This window comes from Heteronotia binoei, chromosome 17, assembly GCF_032191835.1.
Source record: "Heteronotia binoei isolate CCM8104 ecotype False Entrance Well chromosome 17, APGP_CSIRO_Hbin_v1, whole genome shotgun sequence".
In the NCBI taxonomy this organism is placed as follows: Eukaryota; Metazoa; Chordata; class Lepidosauria; order Squamata; family Gekkonidae; genus Heteronotia; species Heteronotia binoei.
The window spans coordinates 18,386,748-18,404,793 of NC_083239.1; the positions used below are offsets into that span (position 1 = coordinate 18,386,748).

Consider the following 18,046-nt stretch of genomic DNA (forward strand, 5'->3'; position numbering starts at 1 on the left):
TTGAGACATAACTTTTTGGTCAGCAGACTATATGTATAATCTGCTGTCCAATATATATAAAACTTGGAATACAAATAATCTTCCAAAATAGCAGGTGGTGGCAACCCTCTGAGAAGAAACAACCCTTCTCCTAAATAGGTGGGGAAAGAGGTGTTTCTTTGAAAAAGGGAGAGTGCACCTTTTCAGATGGTGCCGCCATTTGCAATGTTTCTTTTTCCCCCAGCATTGGTATTAGAAGTATTTCTGCATTTTTAAGAGTTAGTTTGTGACATTCTGAGTGATGGATTTGCTGAAGCAATTATTATTAAATGTTGGTTAGCTTGGAGAGTTTTACAGGAAAGACATGGAGACCAGGGATGTTAAGCAAACACCTTCTCAGATGCTCTTGCAAAAATGACTGCTTTCTCTTCAATTCAGCAATGGAAGAAAAGTGAACTGCTGTAGGAGCTGAATGGGTTTCTCTCTCCTCTCTCTGGCCAAATCCTGAGCATAACTAGAGGGTTGTATTATACATGAGGGTTTGTGGCTTAACCACTGTTTCCTTCAGCCAAACCAATTAAGTGTGAGATGTTTCCCAAGGGAGGGGCTGCTTGAGAGAAGCAAACCCTAAGCAGACCAAAGCATCTGAGTACTGCTTAGCAGTCTCCTTTCACCAAGGGCAGCTGTCAGATGAGCTGGGATGCTCCCCTACACGCTACTGGCAGGAGCTCTGGGTTGGTGGATTCTAAAGAGAGTCTTTCCTGGGTATATTCTTCTCCAAGAGGCAATACACTTCCTCTTTCAGTTCATTAAAGGAGTCTCAGATCCAGGCCTCAGATTCAGCAGGTGCTCACAGGAGTGCAGCTCCAGAACCTTTCTGAGGGTTCCCCCTTTTCCTCCCCACCTACCTTGTCCATTGAATAGTAGGTGCAGCTGCATAACAATCCCTGGATTTGGAGAGTTGGCAGCCAGCAAGCCACTAGGAGCTTTGCCACACTCCCGGCAGCCCTCATTAACCCCCGGAGAAGCCTGCTTCTCCACTTCTTGTGTGATTTTGGATGGCAGGTGGCTTGCTGGCCTTTTGACTGGGGGGGTGGCCCAGGAGAGTCCCAGGCGAGCAAGGCCTGCTTGGTCTGGCTGGATCTCTAGCCAGACCAAACAGGCCTCGCTCGCCTGGGGCTCTCCTTTCTTGCATTGGGTTACCTTTGGCTAGAAGAGCGGCATATGCTAATGAGCTCCACCACCTATTTTTCTACAAAATGACTCCTACTCAGATCACTCTACTTGTAGGGACCACAAGTACAACGCAGATGTGCATTTGGAAATGCCACCAATGGCAGGTTCCAATGTGGATGTTCTCTCCTTTATGGGCATCCAAAAGCAAATGGAGGGCAGGAGAACTTTATCCTGCTTCCCTGAGTTCCTTGAAGGACGGGAAGGATAAAAAGATGTGTGCATTTAACATACAAGAGGATACTATTCATTGTACATGCATCCAAATGAATGCTGTCCTTCTGGATGTGCGTACCATTCAGATGCTGGCCATTTAGATATACATTGGCTGGGTCTAGACTGGCATTTTGAGCTGGCCCAGGGACAGGATGTCAGGCAGACCAAAAAAGCATGAGCAAACATGCACATTTGCAGGAGCAGGACAGGAGGTGGATGAGTGCATTTGGTTACACTTTTTTGGTCTGTCCGACATCCCATCCCTGTGTTGGCTCAAAATGCCAGTCTGGACTCAGCTATCCATGTTCGTCCCTACTTCCCAAGCAACTCTGCAAAACAGTTTGTGGATCCAGCTGCTGATTTCCCCTCCCTCAATATAAAATAAATCAAACTTTTCTGTCCTGACTCTGGCACAGTAGAATCAGCTCCCCCTGGAGAGCAGGGCCCTGCAGGACCTTTTACTGTTCTGCAGGGCCTGTAAAACAGATCTGTTCCACCAGGCCTTTGGGTGAGGCGGCAGGCATCCATATTAGTTGGCCTCCCTGCTCTAATTCCTAACCTATCAAAACACTTAATTCCATCCTTTTGGCCTTATTAGGTCATCTTAATGCTGCTACCTGTGATTTATTGGTTTAATGATTTTAAATTGATGTAATTTTAAATTGATGCAATTTATTGTAATGAATTTTATTGCTGTTGTGATCCATCCTGAATCTGTTTGGGGAGGGCAGAATAGAAATACGAAAAATAAAAAATAAACAGAATTAGAGTACAGCAGATTTCCTTAGCTAATTTTCTTGTTACATTCATTCATATTTTAGTCACTTGATGTCAGCTCTCTGCATTTCATTTTTTTTTTGCAGATTTGATTCTGTTGTGTAAGCATGGCACATATGGTATTTATAAGCACAAGTTATGTTATATAAACATACAACATATGTATAATATATAATGATAATTTACAGATGCACAAATTTGAATGAAAAATTCCAGAGGGTAATTCCTACTATCTCCTAGTCCGTAGTGAAAAAAGGAAAAAGGAGTCCAGTGGCACCCTAACAACCAACAACATTTATTCCAGCATAAATTCTCATAAATTTACTCACTCAGACGCATGAAATGTTAAAAACAGAGCCCAATTTTTCTACAAATGTGTACCTTTTTCCAGGAAACATCTGGTGCATGTAAATTTAAAATACAGAATCATTAGCTTATTCTTTTTGTGTGTGTAATACCTTTGATAATCTAGTAAACTATATTAAGTGTTCTAGGTATGTTTCTACAAGTAATTTCTAGCCTTCTTTTTAACAATAATGCTGGAATGTTATTTTGCTTTTTGTATTTTTCTAATAATAAAGATTTTGGGGGGAGAGGGAATTCCAAGTTCAATTTACATAAGGGAGGTGAAATCAAAGCAGGTCTGAACGATGCAGCTGAAATGAGAAAGTCACAATTGTTGCTAAATAGAATTGATGCGAAGGTGAGTTTGAAATTACAGTCTGTTCCATAGGAACTATACAGTGTCCATGCTGAAGACTGAACCTGCCAGTTTGTGGCAGTATCTCCACTGCCTGGTAACAGACATGGCTGGAATGGTGAATTAAAACATGGACGGTATTTTAGCAAATGTATAATATCTGGTTGGGTATATGAGCACCAGAGCTCAGAGGGTTTTTCTAGCTGTTGAGCCTTTTCAGACATGGATAGTTCAGAAGTCTGGATCATACAAAGAAGCAGTCAGAAGAACGGTTTATGGGGAGCTCTCCAGGAAGGGATTAGTGCAAATGGAGCTTTAAGTACTACATTAAGCAGGGACAAGCAGGGGGTTTGATTCTGCAACCCTGCAGGTCTGCTGTGGTGCTTGGAGCGCGGGGTGGGGTGGGAGAGAAATTCTTCAAGAAATTCCTCCAGATGAAAATGTTTGCAATATTTTGAATCTTTATCCAGGGCTACTTCCTTTATATAACCCACCTCCCCAAATGCATCCACAATTATGGATGCATAGTAACACAGAGACAAATAATGACACCAGTTCAGCAATTGCCAGTGTATTATATAGCCAAAGCTTCTTAAAATCCTATCTGAACATTTCAAAAATGTGGATTTAGATTTCAAAATATACTGAATTTTGAGTTTAATGTAAAACTAATCTTAGCAAGCTGTAAAACAATTTGCAGTTTTAATTATATCTCCCTATCCCCCACAACTTAGAATTTTTGAATGTCTACAGAATTTTACAGAGGCTGAAATGATCCTGCGAAATAGGCTGGTATTATTATCCCATATGATAAATGGGAAACTGAAGTGAAGAAAGCTTCAGATTCGGACAGAGGAACACAGGAAGACGGAACTTACACCTTCCTCCTCATGCCATTTTCCCAACTTGCAGCAGCCCCAGAAATCTGCTGCTTGCCCAAATAGGGAGACTTGCTTGTAGCTCAATGGTACATGTGGGACTACCAACATGGCAAACTGAAGCTTCCAAGGCTGTCCCAGGTTGGGGAAATGGTGCAGGGGAAGCCCTTCTTCCCTAAGGGCTGAAATCTACACTCCTGAGAATAACATTTCTCTTAAGAACTCCAAGTTCATATCTGTTTGACAGAAACCCAGGGATGGACCAGGGAAGAATATAATGTAGTTAGGCCCTCTCATTGCTAGGGCGCAGCAGCATGGCTGCTTATGCATAAGTGCCCTTCATTGGAGCTTCCTGGAGGTATTTGTATGCATCTCTACAGAGATGAACACACTGCAGGACTAAGGTTACAGCAGGGTTCTTATGTCCTCCTAGCTAGGCAATGATAATATATTATAAGAACATAAGAGAAGCCATGTTGGATCAGGCCAATGGCCCACCCAGTCCAACACTCTGTCACACAGCGGCCAAAAAAAACCCCAGATGCCTTCAGGAGGTCCACCAGTGGGGCCAGGACACTAAAGCCCTCCCACTGTTGCCCCCCCCCAAGTACCATGAACACACAGCATCACTTGCCTCAGAAAGAGAGTCCCATCTATACCTTGTGACTAACAGCCACTGATAGCCCTCTGCTCCATATGATTATCCAATCCCCTCTTGAATCTGTCTATGCATGTAGCATGTAGCTGCCACCATGCATGTAGCTGCCACCACCTCCTGTGAATTTCATGTATTAATCACTCATTGGATGAAGAAGTACTTCCTTTTATCCATTCTAACCCAACTGCTCAACAATTTCGAGTGCCCACGAGTTTTTGTATTGTGAGAAAGGGGGGAAAGTACTTCTTTCTCTACCTTCTCAATCCCATGCATAATCTTGTAAACCTCTATTATGTCACCCCTCAGTTGACATTTCTCCAAGCTAAAGAGCCCCAAGCGCTTTAACCTTTATTTATATGGAAAGTGTTCCAACCCTTTAATCATTTTAGTTGCCCTTTTCTGCACTTTTTCCAATGCTATAATATCTTTTTGAAGTGTGATGATCAAAATTGTACACAGTGTTGCAAATGAGGCCGCACCATTGATTTATACAGGGGCATTATGATACATTTATGATCCATAAATGTTCCTTTGTCCAACTTACCTTCTCCCCTTGGTCAACAATCTTTCCAGAAACTCTCAGCTCTTCCTGGGAAAAGGACAGAGAAACAGCAAACAGCTGGTGGTCCACAAAAGTCTCCTCCTCCACACTCTGATGTTCTCTCCCTTATATGGATAGCCATATAAAGATAGCTTCTAGCTGCTTTTTTATTTTTGTCCTTTACCCTCATGAAGGTTGCCAGAAGCCAGAGGAGACAGCAGATATTCAGTGCAGCAACAAATTATTCTTCCAATAAACACAGAGCCTATCCTGGCTCTGATTAATCATTAAACAACAGATGATGAGGGGGAAAAAATGGCTGAGTCCCTACAGCAGTATTCAACTACCCCATGATCAACCCTTCTTGGTCTGTGGCTCTCCAGCTCTGCTTTTCAGGATGATAATAGTACCTGTGTAGAACAGTTGGGGAAATGGTGCAGGGGAAGCCCTTTAATGCCATGGTGCATGGCATTAAAGGCCATTCTTACTGCTATTCAAAGGCTCCACACTAAGGTTGCCACTTACCTGGTTTTGGTGGGAGATCTCCTAGCAATGCACCCTGTTCCCTACCCTGAGGTAGGTGGGGGAAGTGACATCAATTGATGCTTGGATGTCACTTCCTATTTTGTATCAAGAAGCCTATCACAATGCTGTAGGAATTTCAAGGAATATTGTTTTTACCACAGAGATTTTAAAATTCCTTGAGTGTCATGTCATTTTCTGTTCAGTAACAGGAAAGGATGTCTTAGAAATCGCTTCCATCTCACTGTTCCCAGAGTTTGCCTGCCAAGGGGTTGGCAGCTCTATGATGCTAAGAAATCAAGGGTGGACTTACTGTGAATGATTCCAGTGAGTTGCTGCTCTAGAGGGCTACCGAGTGAGCTTCTTTCTTGGTCAGGGAGGAGCATTAAACTGCAATCGCCTTCTCCCTATAGGCCGGGGCTTTGAGCTGCAGCAGCTTATGCAGCCACAGCTATACTTCCAGAATGGCTGATTCAGATTTCAGACTGGATTCGGTTCCACTGCCTCCATTATCCACCTCACTTCGCTTTCTGCTTCTGGGGTTGACCTGCAGGTTAGCAGTGCTCATAGGTTGTGTCACTTCTAAACACCAAAGGCTGCATCTTGGAGCTATGGGGAAGTGGGTGGCCCAGATGCACTTCCAGATGGCCTGTTTATGGTCCTAGAACCGCCCCCCCCCCCTCAAAGCCTATTCTGCAAACAGACAAGTATTGCAAAACCAACACAAGTCTCCTGTAAATTCTCCAGACAAAGGAAATGATCTTGAACAGCTCCCCCCCACCCACGTTTGCCTGTTGCCTGGACAGTGACCCTCCTCTGCAACTGCCTCTGTCTTTGTGATTGGCAGTATATCCAATCTGGCACTCTACATTCTCCTATCCCAGCAAGATCATATCAGATGTACTCAGGTCTGGAGGGTCACCTTCTCCTTTGCTTCGTCTCCTGCTTTTGGCTGCTACTCATTCCTGCCAAGATTCCTTCCTCGATAAGCTGCCTTTCTTTCACCTTTTTTGGCCTGGCTTCTCCATCATTCATTTTCTGGCCTTGTGGAAAAAGAGACTTTTTTCCTCATTTCCTGAAGGGCGCATGAATGAAGTAATGTTCTCAATGAGTGCATAGAGGGCCTGATTTAAATGTGATTGAAAAAAGCACTCCCCTTTAGGACCCTGTTTTCACACAGCGTCTTATTGAAACAAGGCTGCTATGCTTTGTGCAGGAAGAAGCTCAGTTTGAACAAGACACGATAGAAGCACAAAGCCCCATGCACAGAATCTTTCAACCAAGCCCAGGGCAGAAAGCAAGTGGGAAAGAAGGAGCTGTGGATTGCAAGGAGGCATCTCTGAGCCAGAACTTTCAGCATTTCTTCCTTGGTTAGATGTAGGTAGATTCAGGTGGGTAGCCAGGTTGTTCTGAAGCAGCAGAACAAAGGCTGCATTCAGATGCGCAATTTGGCTCAACACAGCTGCATCCCACCACCAGATTTAAAAGGTGTGTTTACACAGGTACATCTGCGCCCTGAGCTGGAAGCACATTCACCTAGTCTCCCACCACCTCACTCTGCCTCAAAAAACTGCTGAAGTGCTTGTATGGCATGTTTCCAAGCCATCTGAATGGCCAGGGCATGCCAGGCAAGCGCCTTCCAAGCACACAAGCAGTGTGACCACTCCTCCAGTTGTGTGCAGTCCGTGTCTCTATAGGCAGCTGGGCATGTGTTGTCTGCTCATGGCAGGGTACCTCAAACTGTGCTGGCTTTTTTAAGCTGATAGGCTGTCACCATGAGCTGCCCATTTGAGTTCAGAGATACCTGTAAGACCAACAAAGTCTTATTCAAGTTACGAGCTTTTGTGTGCATGTACGCTTCTTCAGATACAGTGAAACAGAATTCCCTCAACCATTATATATAGGGAGAGAGGGTGGGGAGTTAGTTGACAGGAAGGGCTAGTCTTAGGATCGAAATGCATAAGTAAGTGGGCAATTATGGCAGAGATTGTATTAAGGCAGTTGGTAAGATTTGTGAATTACAGTACAAATATAAGAGTTAACAAACAGATGTGAGAACAAAGATTGAGTCCAGTGGGACCTTCAAGACATTCTGGGTATAAGCAAGATCTGAGAGACTTGATTTGTGCAGATGCACACTCCTTCAGATCCACTGAAACAGATTTCCTCAAACATTACATATTGGGGGGGGAGTTAGTTGCCAGGAAGAGCTAATTAGAGTCCAGATGCATAAGCAACTGAGCGATAACAGCTAAGATAAATGTGTCACTGGACTCACTTTATTTTGGTTAGATGTGTACATGCAAGAGCTGAGCTTCTAATTTTGAAAGGCCCAAGATGTGTCAGATCTCAGAAGCTAAGGAGAGTCAGCCCTGGTTAGTATTTGGACAGGAGATCATAAAGGAAATCCAGAGTTGAGATGAAGAGGCTGGCAATGGCAAACCACCTCTGCTAGTCTCTTGCCTTTAAACCCTACAGGGTCACCATAAATTGACTGAGGCTTGATGGCACTTTCTACCATCACCAAATGGAAGGGGGGAAAGTGATGCCCACATATTAGGGATTTGTTGAAGCCAAGTCTCACCAGAACAAATTAACAAATTACACAGAATGGAGTGGTAGAATCTTGGACAGTACCCATTCTGAGATTGCAGGAAGGCTCTCCTTCTTTTAAATGCCAAATAAAAAGAGCAAAATAAATTCCTTGCATGGAAAGAATTAGTTGATCAAACAGTAAGGCTGATGTTATGCTTAGACATCAACATTAACCATGGTTAAGTTAAAATCTGCAAAAATCCAGCTTGTTGTTGGGTGGGAATGTGCACCTCACACTTTTTCTCTTGTTGAATTCAATGGAAGTATCTTGGTTAGATGGTCCCTCTCATGGATTGCTGCCTTGTTGTGACGAGAGGGCTTGCGCAGTTCAATGAGGCTGTGGGCTATGCCATGCAGGGCCACCCAAGATGGATAGGTCACAGCTGAGAACCCAGACTAAATGTGATCCACTGGAGAAGGAAATGGCAAACCACTCCAGTATCCTTGCCAAGAAAATCCCATGAACAGTAACAAAAGGCTAAAAGATATGGCACTGGAAGATGAGCCCCTCAGGTCAGAAGGTGCCCAATATGCTACTGGGGAAGAGCGTTCAAGTAACCACAGAAAGAGTGAAGCAGCTGGCCCAAAGCCGAAAGGACGCTCAGCTGTGGATGTGTCTGAGGGTGAAATAACAGTCTGATGCTGCAAAGAACAATACTGCATTGGAACGTGGAATATAAGATCTATGAATCAATGTAAGCTAGATGTTGTCAAACAAGAGGTGGCAAGACTGAACATCGACATCTTGGGAATCAGTGAACTAAATGGGTGTGTTTAACTCAGAGGATCACTACATTTATTATTGTGGGCAAGAGTCCTGTAGAAGAAATGGTGTGGCCTTTATAGTTAACAAGAGAGTGAGGAAGGCAGTAATGGGATGCAATCTCAAAAATGACAGAATGATCTCGGTCCGTATTCAAGGCAAACCATTCAATATCACAGTAATCCAAGTCTATGCCCCAACCACTGATGCAGAAGAGGCTGAAGTGGACCAGTTCTATGAAGATCTACAACACCTTCTAGAATTAACACCAAAAAAAGATGTCCTCCTCATCATAGGGGACTGGAATGCCAAAGTGGGAAGTCAAAAGGTAACCAGAACAACTGACAAGTTTGGCCTTAGAGAACAAAATGAAGCCGGGCAAAGGCTAATAGAGTTTTGTCAAGAGAACAAGCTGGTCATAGCGAATACCCTCTTCCAACAACCTAAAAGGCGACTCTACACGTGGACATCACCTGATGGACAACACAGAAATCAGATTGAGTATATACTCTGCAGTCAAAGATAGAGAAGCTCCTTAAAGTCAGCAAAAACAAGACCTGGAGCTGACTGCAGCTCAGATCATGAGCTACTCATCGCAAAATTCAGGCTTAAACTGAAGAAAACTGGGGAAGCCATTAGGCCATTCAGGTTTGACCTTGATCACATTCCTTATGAATATACAGTGGAGGTGAATAATAGGTTTAAGGAACTAGAGTTGATAGACAGAGTCCTATGGACTATGGACGGAGGTTCATGATACTGTACAGAAGGCAGCAATTCGGCCCCGCCCTGGCCGCGCCGCAACGCGGCTGCGCGCCGCGGGGCCGTGTTTTGCAGCCCTGGGGGATGGGAGGCAGTTTTCCCGGGCATCCGGGGACTTTGTTGGGCGTTGGCGGAGGCTTTAAGAAGCCTCGGCTCCTCCCTCCCGCACGCAGTTCGCGGAGGCGTTTGCCCGCCCGCCCACCCTGCAGCAGTACAGGACTATGCCGGTCGCCTTATTAGGGGCCAGGTAGGAATTTTTTCGCATCACCTAATTGGCCTTTGGTGGTGTGTTTTTCGCCTACCTTGTACTGCCAGTAGTGGTGTGGTTTGTTAGGTAGCTAATTTGGCCACGTTGCGGAATTTTTAAGGAATTCTGACCTTGCTGGTGAGCACCCTGGCCTGGGCACCTGTTGTGCATGCGATCCGTAGGAAAGACAGATGGGCTTTACGGCTCAATGTCCTGGAATACGGATCGGGTCCATGCCTCCCTTTGTTCGCTCCCCCCCCCTTTCTGGTGATCGGGGCGGGGGTAAGGGGAGGGCATGTTTGGTCTACCGCCCGGATATAGCCACGTTAGCATGGCTAAGACCGGGGGTTGGGTGCCTCGCCCTTGTAGGACTTGGCGGGGTCAGGTGTGACCCCAGGGCTCGTCCTCTTGTTCACCTTGCCTAGTTTGTGTTTACTTTAATAAAGTGGCCCATTTCCCAAAAGTTATGTGTCTGCCTCTTTATTCTGCCTAGGGGTGCAATCAGCACCATCCCAAAGAAAAAGAAATGCTAGAAAGCAAAGTGGTTGTGATGAGGCTTTACAAATAGCTGAGTAAAGAAGGAAAGCGAAAGGCAAAGGTGAAAAACTGAATGCAGATTTTCAGAAAACAGCAAGGAGAGATAAGGAGGCCTTCCTGAAGGAACAATGCAAACCAGTAGAGGAAAATAATAGAATGGGAAGGATAAGAGATCTCTTCAAGAAAATTGGAGAAATCAATGGAACGTTTCATGCAATGATGGCCATGATAAAGGACAAAAGTGGTAGGGACCTAACAGAAGCAGAAGAGATCAGGAAGAGGTGGCAAGAATACACAGAAGAATTATACAAGAAGGATCTCAATGTCCTGGACAACCATGACAGTGAAATTGCTGACCTCGTGCCAGACATCCTGGAGTGCAAAGTCAAATGCTTTTTTTGCTTTTTTTTTTGTCAAATGGGCTTTAGAAAGCATTACTAACAGCAAAGCAAGCGGAGATGATGGTATCCCAGTTGAGCTCTTCAAAGTCCTAAAAGATGATGCTGTTAAAGTGATGCACACATTATGTCAACAATTTTGGAAACACAACAGTGGCCACAGAATTGGAAAAGATCAGTTTATATTCCAGTCCCAAAGAAGAGTAATACTAAGGAATGTTCAAACTATCACACCATTGCGCTCATTTCACATGCCAGCAAGGTCATGTTAAAGATCCTACAAGCTAGGCTTCAGCAGTATGTAGATCGGGAACTACCAGAAGTTCAAGGTGGGTTTCGGAGAGCTAGAGGAACTAGAGATCAAATTGCCAACATTCGCTGGATTATGGAGAAAGCACGGGAGTATCAGAAAAATGCCTATTTCTGTTTCATTGACTATGCTAAAGCCTTTGATTGTGTGGATCACAACAAACTGTGGCAAGTCCTTAAAGAGATAGGAGTACCAGACCACCTCACATGTCTCCTGAGAAACCTGTATAAGGGTCAAGAAGCAACTGTCAGAATCGGATATGGAACAACTGATTGGTTTAGAATAGGAAAAGGAGTTTGACAAAGATGTATATTGTCACCCTGCTTATTTAATTTATATGCAGAGTACATCATGTGGAATGCTGGCCTGGATGAAGCAGAAGCAGGAATTAAGATTGCCGGGGAAAACATCAACAACTTCAGATATGCAGATGACACTACTCGGCAGAAAGTGAGGAGGACCTAAAGAACCTCTTGTTGAGGGTGAAAGAGGAGAGCACAAAAGTAGGCTTGAAACTCAACATAAAAAAAAAAAAAACTAAGATCATGACATCTGGCCCCATCAAACCTTGGCAAATAGAAGGAGAAGACATGGAAGTAGTGACAGACTTCACATTTCTGGGATCCAAGATCACTGCAGATGGTGACTGTAGCCATGAAATTAAAAGACGTTTGCTCCTTGGGAGGATAGCTATGGTAAACCTGGGCAGTATAATAAAAAGAAGAGACATCACCCTGCCAACAAAAGTCCATATAGTTAAAGCGATGGTATTCCCATTAGTAATGTATGGCTGTGAGAGCTGGACCATAAGGAAGGCCGAGCGCAGAAGAATATATGCTTTTGAGATGTAGTGCTGGAGAAGACTCTTGAGAGTCCCTTGGACTGCAAGATCAAATGAATCAGTCCTAAGGGAAATCAACCCAGACTGTTCCCTGGAAGGTCAGATGCTGAAGCTGAAGCTCAAATACTTTGGACACCAAATGAGAAGGGAGCACTCCCTGGAGAAGATCCTGATGCTAGGAAAGACAGAAGGCAAAAGAAGAAGGGGACGGCAAAAGATGAGATGGCTGGACAGTGTTACTGATGTAACAAACACAAATTTGAGCAGACTTCGGAAGATGGTGGAAGACAGGAGGGCCTGGCATGACTTTGTCCATGGGGTCGCAAAGAGTCAGACTCGACTGTGCAACTGTACAACAACATCTTGGTTAGATGGGGAAGACAATGGCAAACCACTCAGTCAAACAATTCTGGCAAGAAAAACGTTGCAATGTGACATCGTCTCATGGGTCAGTAATGACTCAGTACTTGCACAGAGGACTACCTTTACCTTTATCTTGGTTAGAACCTCCCTCTGATCATGTATGACATACAAATGCAGGCATATGTTTACTATAATTAATTTACATTAAGCAACCAACTGGGATTCTAAGCATAAATTATAAAATCTGGTTTCAAATCTCATTCTTCACCATGCTGCAGGTGATGGGACAGATGAGGAAGTGAAGTGTGCACTCAAGGCTAGCAACAGACTTCAACTTAACCATGGTTAAGTTTGCCAACTGAATTCAGCTTTAATGCCAGGGCCATAGCCACTAGCCAGTCTCTCTGTGGCTACCATGCCTCTTGGTGGGCTTTCAAGGAAATGAACAAGGAATCAATTATTTCATCATTACCAAAAAAACCTGTGCCCTGCACATCTAACCCAACCTTTTAAGTTAATTTTAGTGTCTCTGAATTGACAACATTTAAACTGAGTAGGATTTTTAATTGCAGAGGTTTTTACTGACTCATAACAAACACCCCTCCTAAGTAAATAACCTTTGTCTGTTACCTCAGAGCCCCTTTAAACAGCCCCCACTGGCCCCAGAGTTAGCAGATAAAGGGGAATTAAAAACTTGGGTGCTGATGAATTTGAAAAATCTACTTTGGAACTCTTGTGTTGGCGGAACTGGTGGGTTGGATGGATGGCGTTTGGATCTGTACTACTTCAACAGAGGTGATAGTGGATGGAAATGCTATTGTTGAATGTTGTGCTAAAGTTGCCACATGCAGTGGTTCCTATCTGGTTTCTAGCTTGCTGGTGGTGGAAACCACCATTAAATTACAGCTGACTTATGGTGACCCTGTACAAGGTAAGAGATGTTCAGAGGTGGTTTGTCGTTGCCTTTCTCTGTGTAGCAACCTTGGGGTTCCCTGGTGGTCTCCCATCTGCTAACCAGGGCTGATTCTGCATCGCTTCTGTGAGCTGATTAGATTGGGCTAGCCAGGGCCATTCAGTTGATGGCTTGGAGTGCTTTAGGGCTGGGAAAATAAGTTTAAAATCATGCTGATAAAGCCTGGTGAAATCTCAGCAGCAACCAGTGGAGAGAGAAGGAGCCAACAGATTATTAGCAGAACTTCTCCCAAAGCTCAAAAAGTAGTTCATTAATTTTGTAAAGTATGGTCAAAAACTACAGCTGCCATGATATTTGGAGTAAAGAAAAAGAAATGTTAGGAGGTTCATATAAGCCAGATCCTGGAGTTACTATGACGATGACTAAGATTAGAAAAATACTGCAGAAGGAGAGATCCCCACTCATAAATATGGGTTCCCACTCACTTTTGGTGAGTTTCATTTAAAGTGAATTTTTTGACCCACTGTGGCTATTTCTGATGAGCCAAACCACTCTTAAAATATAATGGAGAAATCTGGATATAGCTAGAGAAATTTCTGAGGGGGCGGGGGGAGTCCCACACATCTCTATACACAACAGCCTTTTGGGATCCCTTCTGACTAGCCTTAGTTTGATTATTGCTCCAGACAGACTAAATCAGTGAGGTTCCAAATCACTAAGGCAGCGGGGCTGGGGGGGGGGGGGGTGTTTCAAGAAATGCTGTCCATTTGAGATTCATTAAGAAGCAAGTGTGTGTATTCATGTTTTCCATATTGTCTTGGGGTGTTTGCTCCTCATCCATCACATCAACACACAATGGGGTTCTTCCTCATTTCCCATGTGGTTTCCTCCCAAGACTTCACTTCTAAGGGTTATGGCTCCCCAAGATGGCTTGGACTGAAGCTTTGTGCTGCCACCCTGCCTTTTCCAGTTTTGATACGCATTCTTTCTCAGCAGGGTCCTTGACAGTGAAGAAACATCCCTAAATTGGTAGCAAATGTATTTTCAGCAAAAACAGCAAACAGATGACTTGCGCTCTATTCCAGCTTTCTGCACTCTCCCCCTTCAGTAGCGGAAACAGCAAATTTGATTTCCGTCACTGAAATCCAGACCAGCCCACCAACCCAGAATATCTATCAGGTTTAAGTCTGGGGTGGAATCTAGCAATTTTGGCGGGGTAAGAGAGTTCCTGGGAAACGCATCTCTCCCCCATGCTGTTTGGTGCCATTCTTTCCTTTGGTTGGAGAACCAGTTTGGTGTGGAGAGCCAGTTTGGTGTAATGGTTAAGTGTGTGGACTCTTATCTGGGAGAACCGGGTTTGATTCCCCATTCCTCCACTTGCACCTGCTAGCATGGCCTTGGGTCAGCCATAGCTCTGGCAGAGGTTGTCCTTGAAAGGGCAGCTGCTGTGAGAGCCCTCTGCAGCCCCACCCACCTCACAGGGTGTCTGTTGTGGAGGAGGAAGGTAAAGGAGATTGTGAGCCGCTCTGAGACTCTTCGGAGTGGAGGGCGGGATATAAATCCAATATCTTCTTCTGCTGCTGCTGCTTCTCATTCCTGCATGTGAACAATCCTATCCATTCAGGGATCACATAGTATAGGGGTGTCAAACATATAGCCTGGCCTGCAAGCTACTGGCCTGAGGGAGGGAAGGCAGGAGGCTGCTCAGGGGCTGGAGTGGGCAAGCAGGCACTTACAATGATGTATGTGTGGTCAAAGCTGCCAAGAAATAGAAAGGAAATTGCTAGGTGGCAGGACTATGAGGCTGAGGTAAAATAGTGAGGTGGAATGGCATTAAAGGTGGAGAAAGAGGAGGTGTGGTGGGGGTTTTTTCCATCCCACCTCCTCTGACTGTAGATCACAGAGGACTGGCAAAGGCAAGCAACTACATAGAGGGGCAGAGCCAAGCAGCCAGCACTGCCACCATTGCACCAAACAGCAACTGTGAGAGGGGCTGGGAGAGTGGGGACGCAGAGCAGCAGTTTGATAATGAAAGGATGGGGCTGGTGTGGGAGAGAGAAGGATAGGCTTCCCAACCCTCCCGCTCTGGCGGGAGACCCCTGGGTTCGCAGCCTCATCTCCCGCTCTTCAAAAATCAGGAAGCGGGGGGGGGTGGAGGGGGGGGAGAACATACCTGTAGGCTTCATGTTATTATAGAGCTCCTGAGCCATTTGTAAAATGTATGCCCCTTTAAGGCTGGGCAGGAAGCAGGAAGGGCTTGGGAGAACGGCCCCTCCCTTTCTTTTGCTTTCGTTTTCACAGCAAGAGTACTCCGGAAGAAGATCTGGTAAGTATTTGTGTGTGAGAGAGAGGGAGGGGGCAGGGGATTCCCAGGTTTGGAGGCCCTCCCCCCCTTTAGAAAGCGTGGGGGGAGGGAAATATCTACTGGGCACTCTATTATTCCCTATGGAGAACGATTCCCATAGGGAATAATAGGGAATTCATCTGTGGGTATTGGGGGCTCTGGGGGGGGTCTATTTTTTGAGGTAGAGGCACCAAATTTTTAGTATAGCATCTAGTGCCTCTCCCCAAAATACCCCCGAAGTTTCAAAACGATTGGACCAGAGGGTCCAATTCTATGAGCCCCAAAAATGGTGCCCCTATCCTTCATTATTTCCTATGGAAGAAAGGCATTTTAAAAGGTGTGCTGTCCCTTTAAATGTGATGGCCAGAACTCCCTTGGAGTTCAATTATGCTTGTCACACCCTTGCTCTTGGCTCCGCCCCAAAGTCTCCTGGTGCCACCCCCAAAGTCTCCTGGCTCCGCCCCCAAAGTCCCCAGATTTTTCTTTAATTGGACTTGGCAACCCTAGAGAAGGAGGAAGGCCAGCATGTAGATTGAGAGGCAACTGGGATGTCTTGTGCATGCTGCTCTGAGGGGAAAGACTTCCCAGCCTTGGAAGTGAATGGAGGAGCAAAAAGAAAAAAGGTCACCGCTGTCATCACTGCAAATCTGAGCAGCCATGGAATCAGGAGGCAGAGTGACTGTCAGGGAGAGCGGAGGATGGCGACCTCCCTTCTCTCCCACATGTATTCTCAGCCTATGAAGAAAAAGGCATCACTGGAGGACAAAAAGCACCCCATGAAGGTTTCAGAAACAACCTCTCCATCAGGCCTCCCCCTCAGCCATGCTGCTTCTGCGGAAAATGCAAGAGGGATGAGAACTGGCAGTGGGCGGATCTGGGAGAGCCAGGCTCAGTCTTTACTCCTTCTGAGCCAGGGACCTGTTGTCTGGTTTCCCAGGGCCAGTCACTCAGCCTGGAGCACCTCACAGGGTTGTTGGTGGTGGTGGGGATAGGGCAGTGGAAAGGGAAGTCTGTTGTGCTTCCTTGAGATCCTCAGAGATAGGATGAGGGAACAGAGGAAACAAAGGGTGTAATCAGATGGGCAGGCTGCTACTGCAGTATCTTGGCTTTAAATAAGCCACTGGAGTTTCAGGCAGTTTATATCAATCAGACAGCACCCCCTAAGCTGGCATCATAGGACAGTGGGCCTATTGTTGGTCATCCACATCGCTAACATGCCACAACCACAGACCCGTGGCTGGGTTGGGTGTTTTCCCCCCTAAGTCCTGCTGTGTGGTGCACAGAAGCAGATAAACACACACACATTCCTGGCCAATTTTGTGGGAGTGCTGAAGCACATGTTGAGGGGGGGCAGGGAAGGACATGTTGGAAATTTAGTGCAATGACCAAACTGATCATGCATTTCCATGGTGCGCCACGGAGATCAGACTTCGACAGGGAAGCCCCTCAAATTTGCCTGTGGCTATTTAATCCATGCGGGAGTCATTTCAGTGTGAGTTAAGGGTGAGTGGGGCATGGAAGACAGATGCTTGTGTGTGATCGTGCCCATTTAATCTACAGCAGGCCAAACTGTTCACCTGATCACACCCAAAGAGTAAGATCGTAGATGTGCTCAGCTGCTGAGGCTGGGTATATGGGGGTGGGGGGCGCTCAAAAACTACCTTATTTTCTTGCAAGGAAGATTGCTCATCTCCTGAAAGTGCTATATATACAAAAAGTAACTAATTTGTATGGAACTGTAAGATTACCCTCCCTTATGGTATCCCTTGGAAAAATCTTAGTCTTGCATATGATTAAATGTATTTATTGGGGCTTTTGTGGGTTCCCTAGTAAATCAATTGCTTTCAGTCCTAGAAACCAATTGTTTTTGTTTGTATTTTTAGTAAAAAATAATGCCATTAACTGGGTTTATCTGTGCCATTTATAATGTTCATATCTCTGCTCCCTGGCGTTACATTTTATGGCAGGGGTGGCCAATGGTAGCTTTCCAGATGTTTTTTGCCTACAACTCCCATCAGCCCCAGCCATTGGCCATGCTGGCTGGGGCTGATGGGAGTTGTAGGCAAAAAACATCTGGAGAGCTACCATTGGCCACCCCTGTTTTATGGCACACATGGCCTGGCCTGACAAAGTAGCATTTATGTCAGATCCAGCCCTCATAACAAATGAGTTCGACATCTCTGAACAGTGAATGGGAAAGATGTCACAGAACACAAAATCAACACATCTGATCTGGCAACATTTCCCAGCTCTGGAATTTCCTTTCCCCGGGAGGCTCACCAACACCCAAACCTGGGTACTTTTGGGAAACAAGAAAAAAATCCAGTGTTTTGTTTATTTTTTTCAAACTAGCTACGGTGGTCGGGAGAGGGTAGGGTAGGCATAATGCCACTGGAAGCTTATAATTAACATCCTGATACCCACCCTGTGCCCTTAGGGGCAGGATCTTTAGTCAATAAAATAAGTAAA

At 45.2% G+C, this 18,046-nt stretch overlaps 1 protein-coding gene across 1 annotated transcript in view; it reads right to left on the reverse strand.

Annotated features, from left to right (window-relative positions):
• The window catches only part of COL16A1 (collagen type XVI alpha 1 chain), a 259,550-nt gene that overhangs the window by 158,558 nt on the left and 82,946 nt on the right, over positions 1-18,046 (reverse strand). Inside the window, exon 9 of the mRNA XM_060258217.1 lies at positions 4,986-5,030. Coding sequence (XP_060114200.1) covers positions 4,986-5,030 — 45 coding nt within the window. The remainder of the gene's footprint in view (positions 1-4,985; positions 5,031-18,046) is intronic.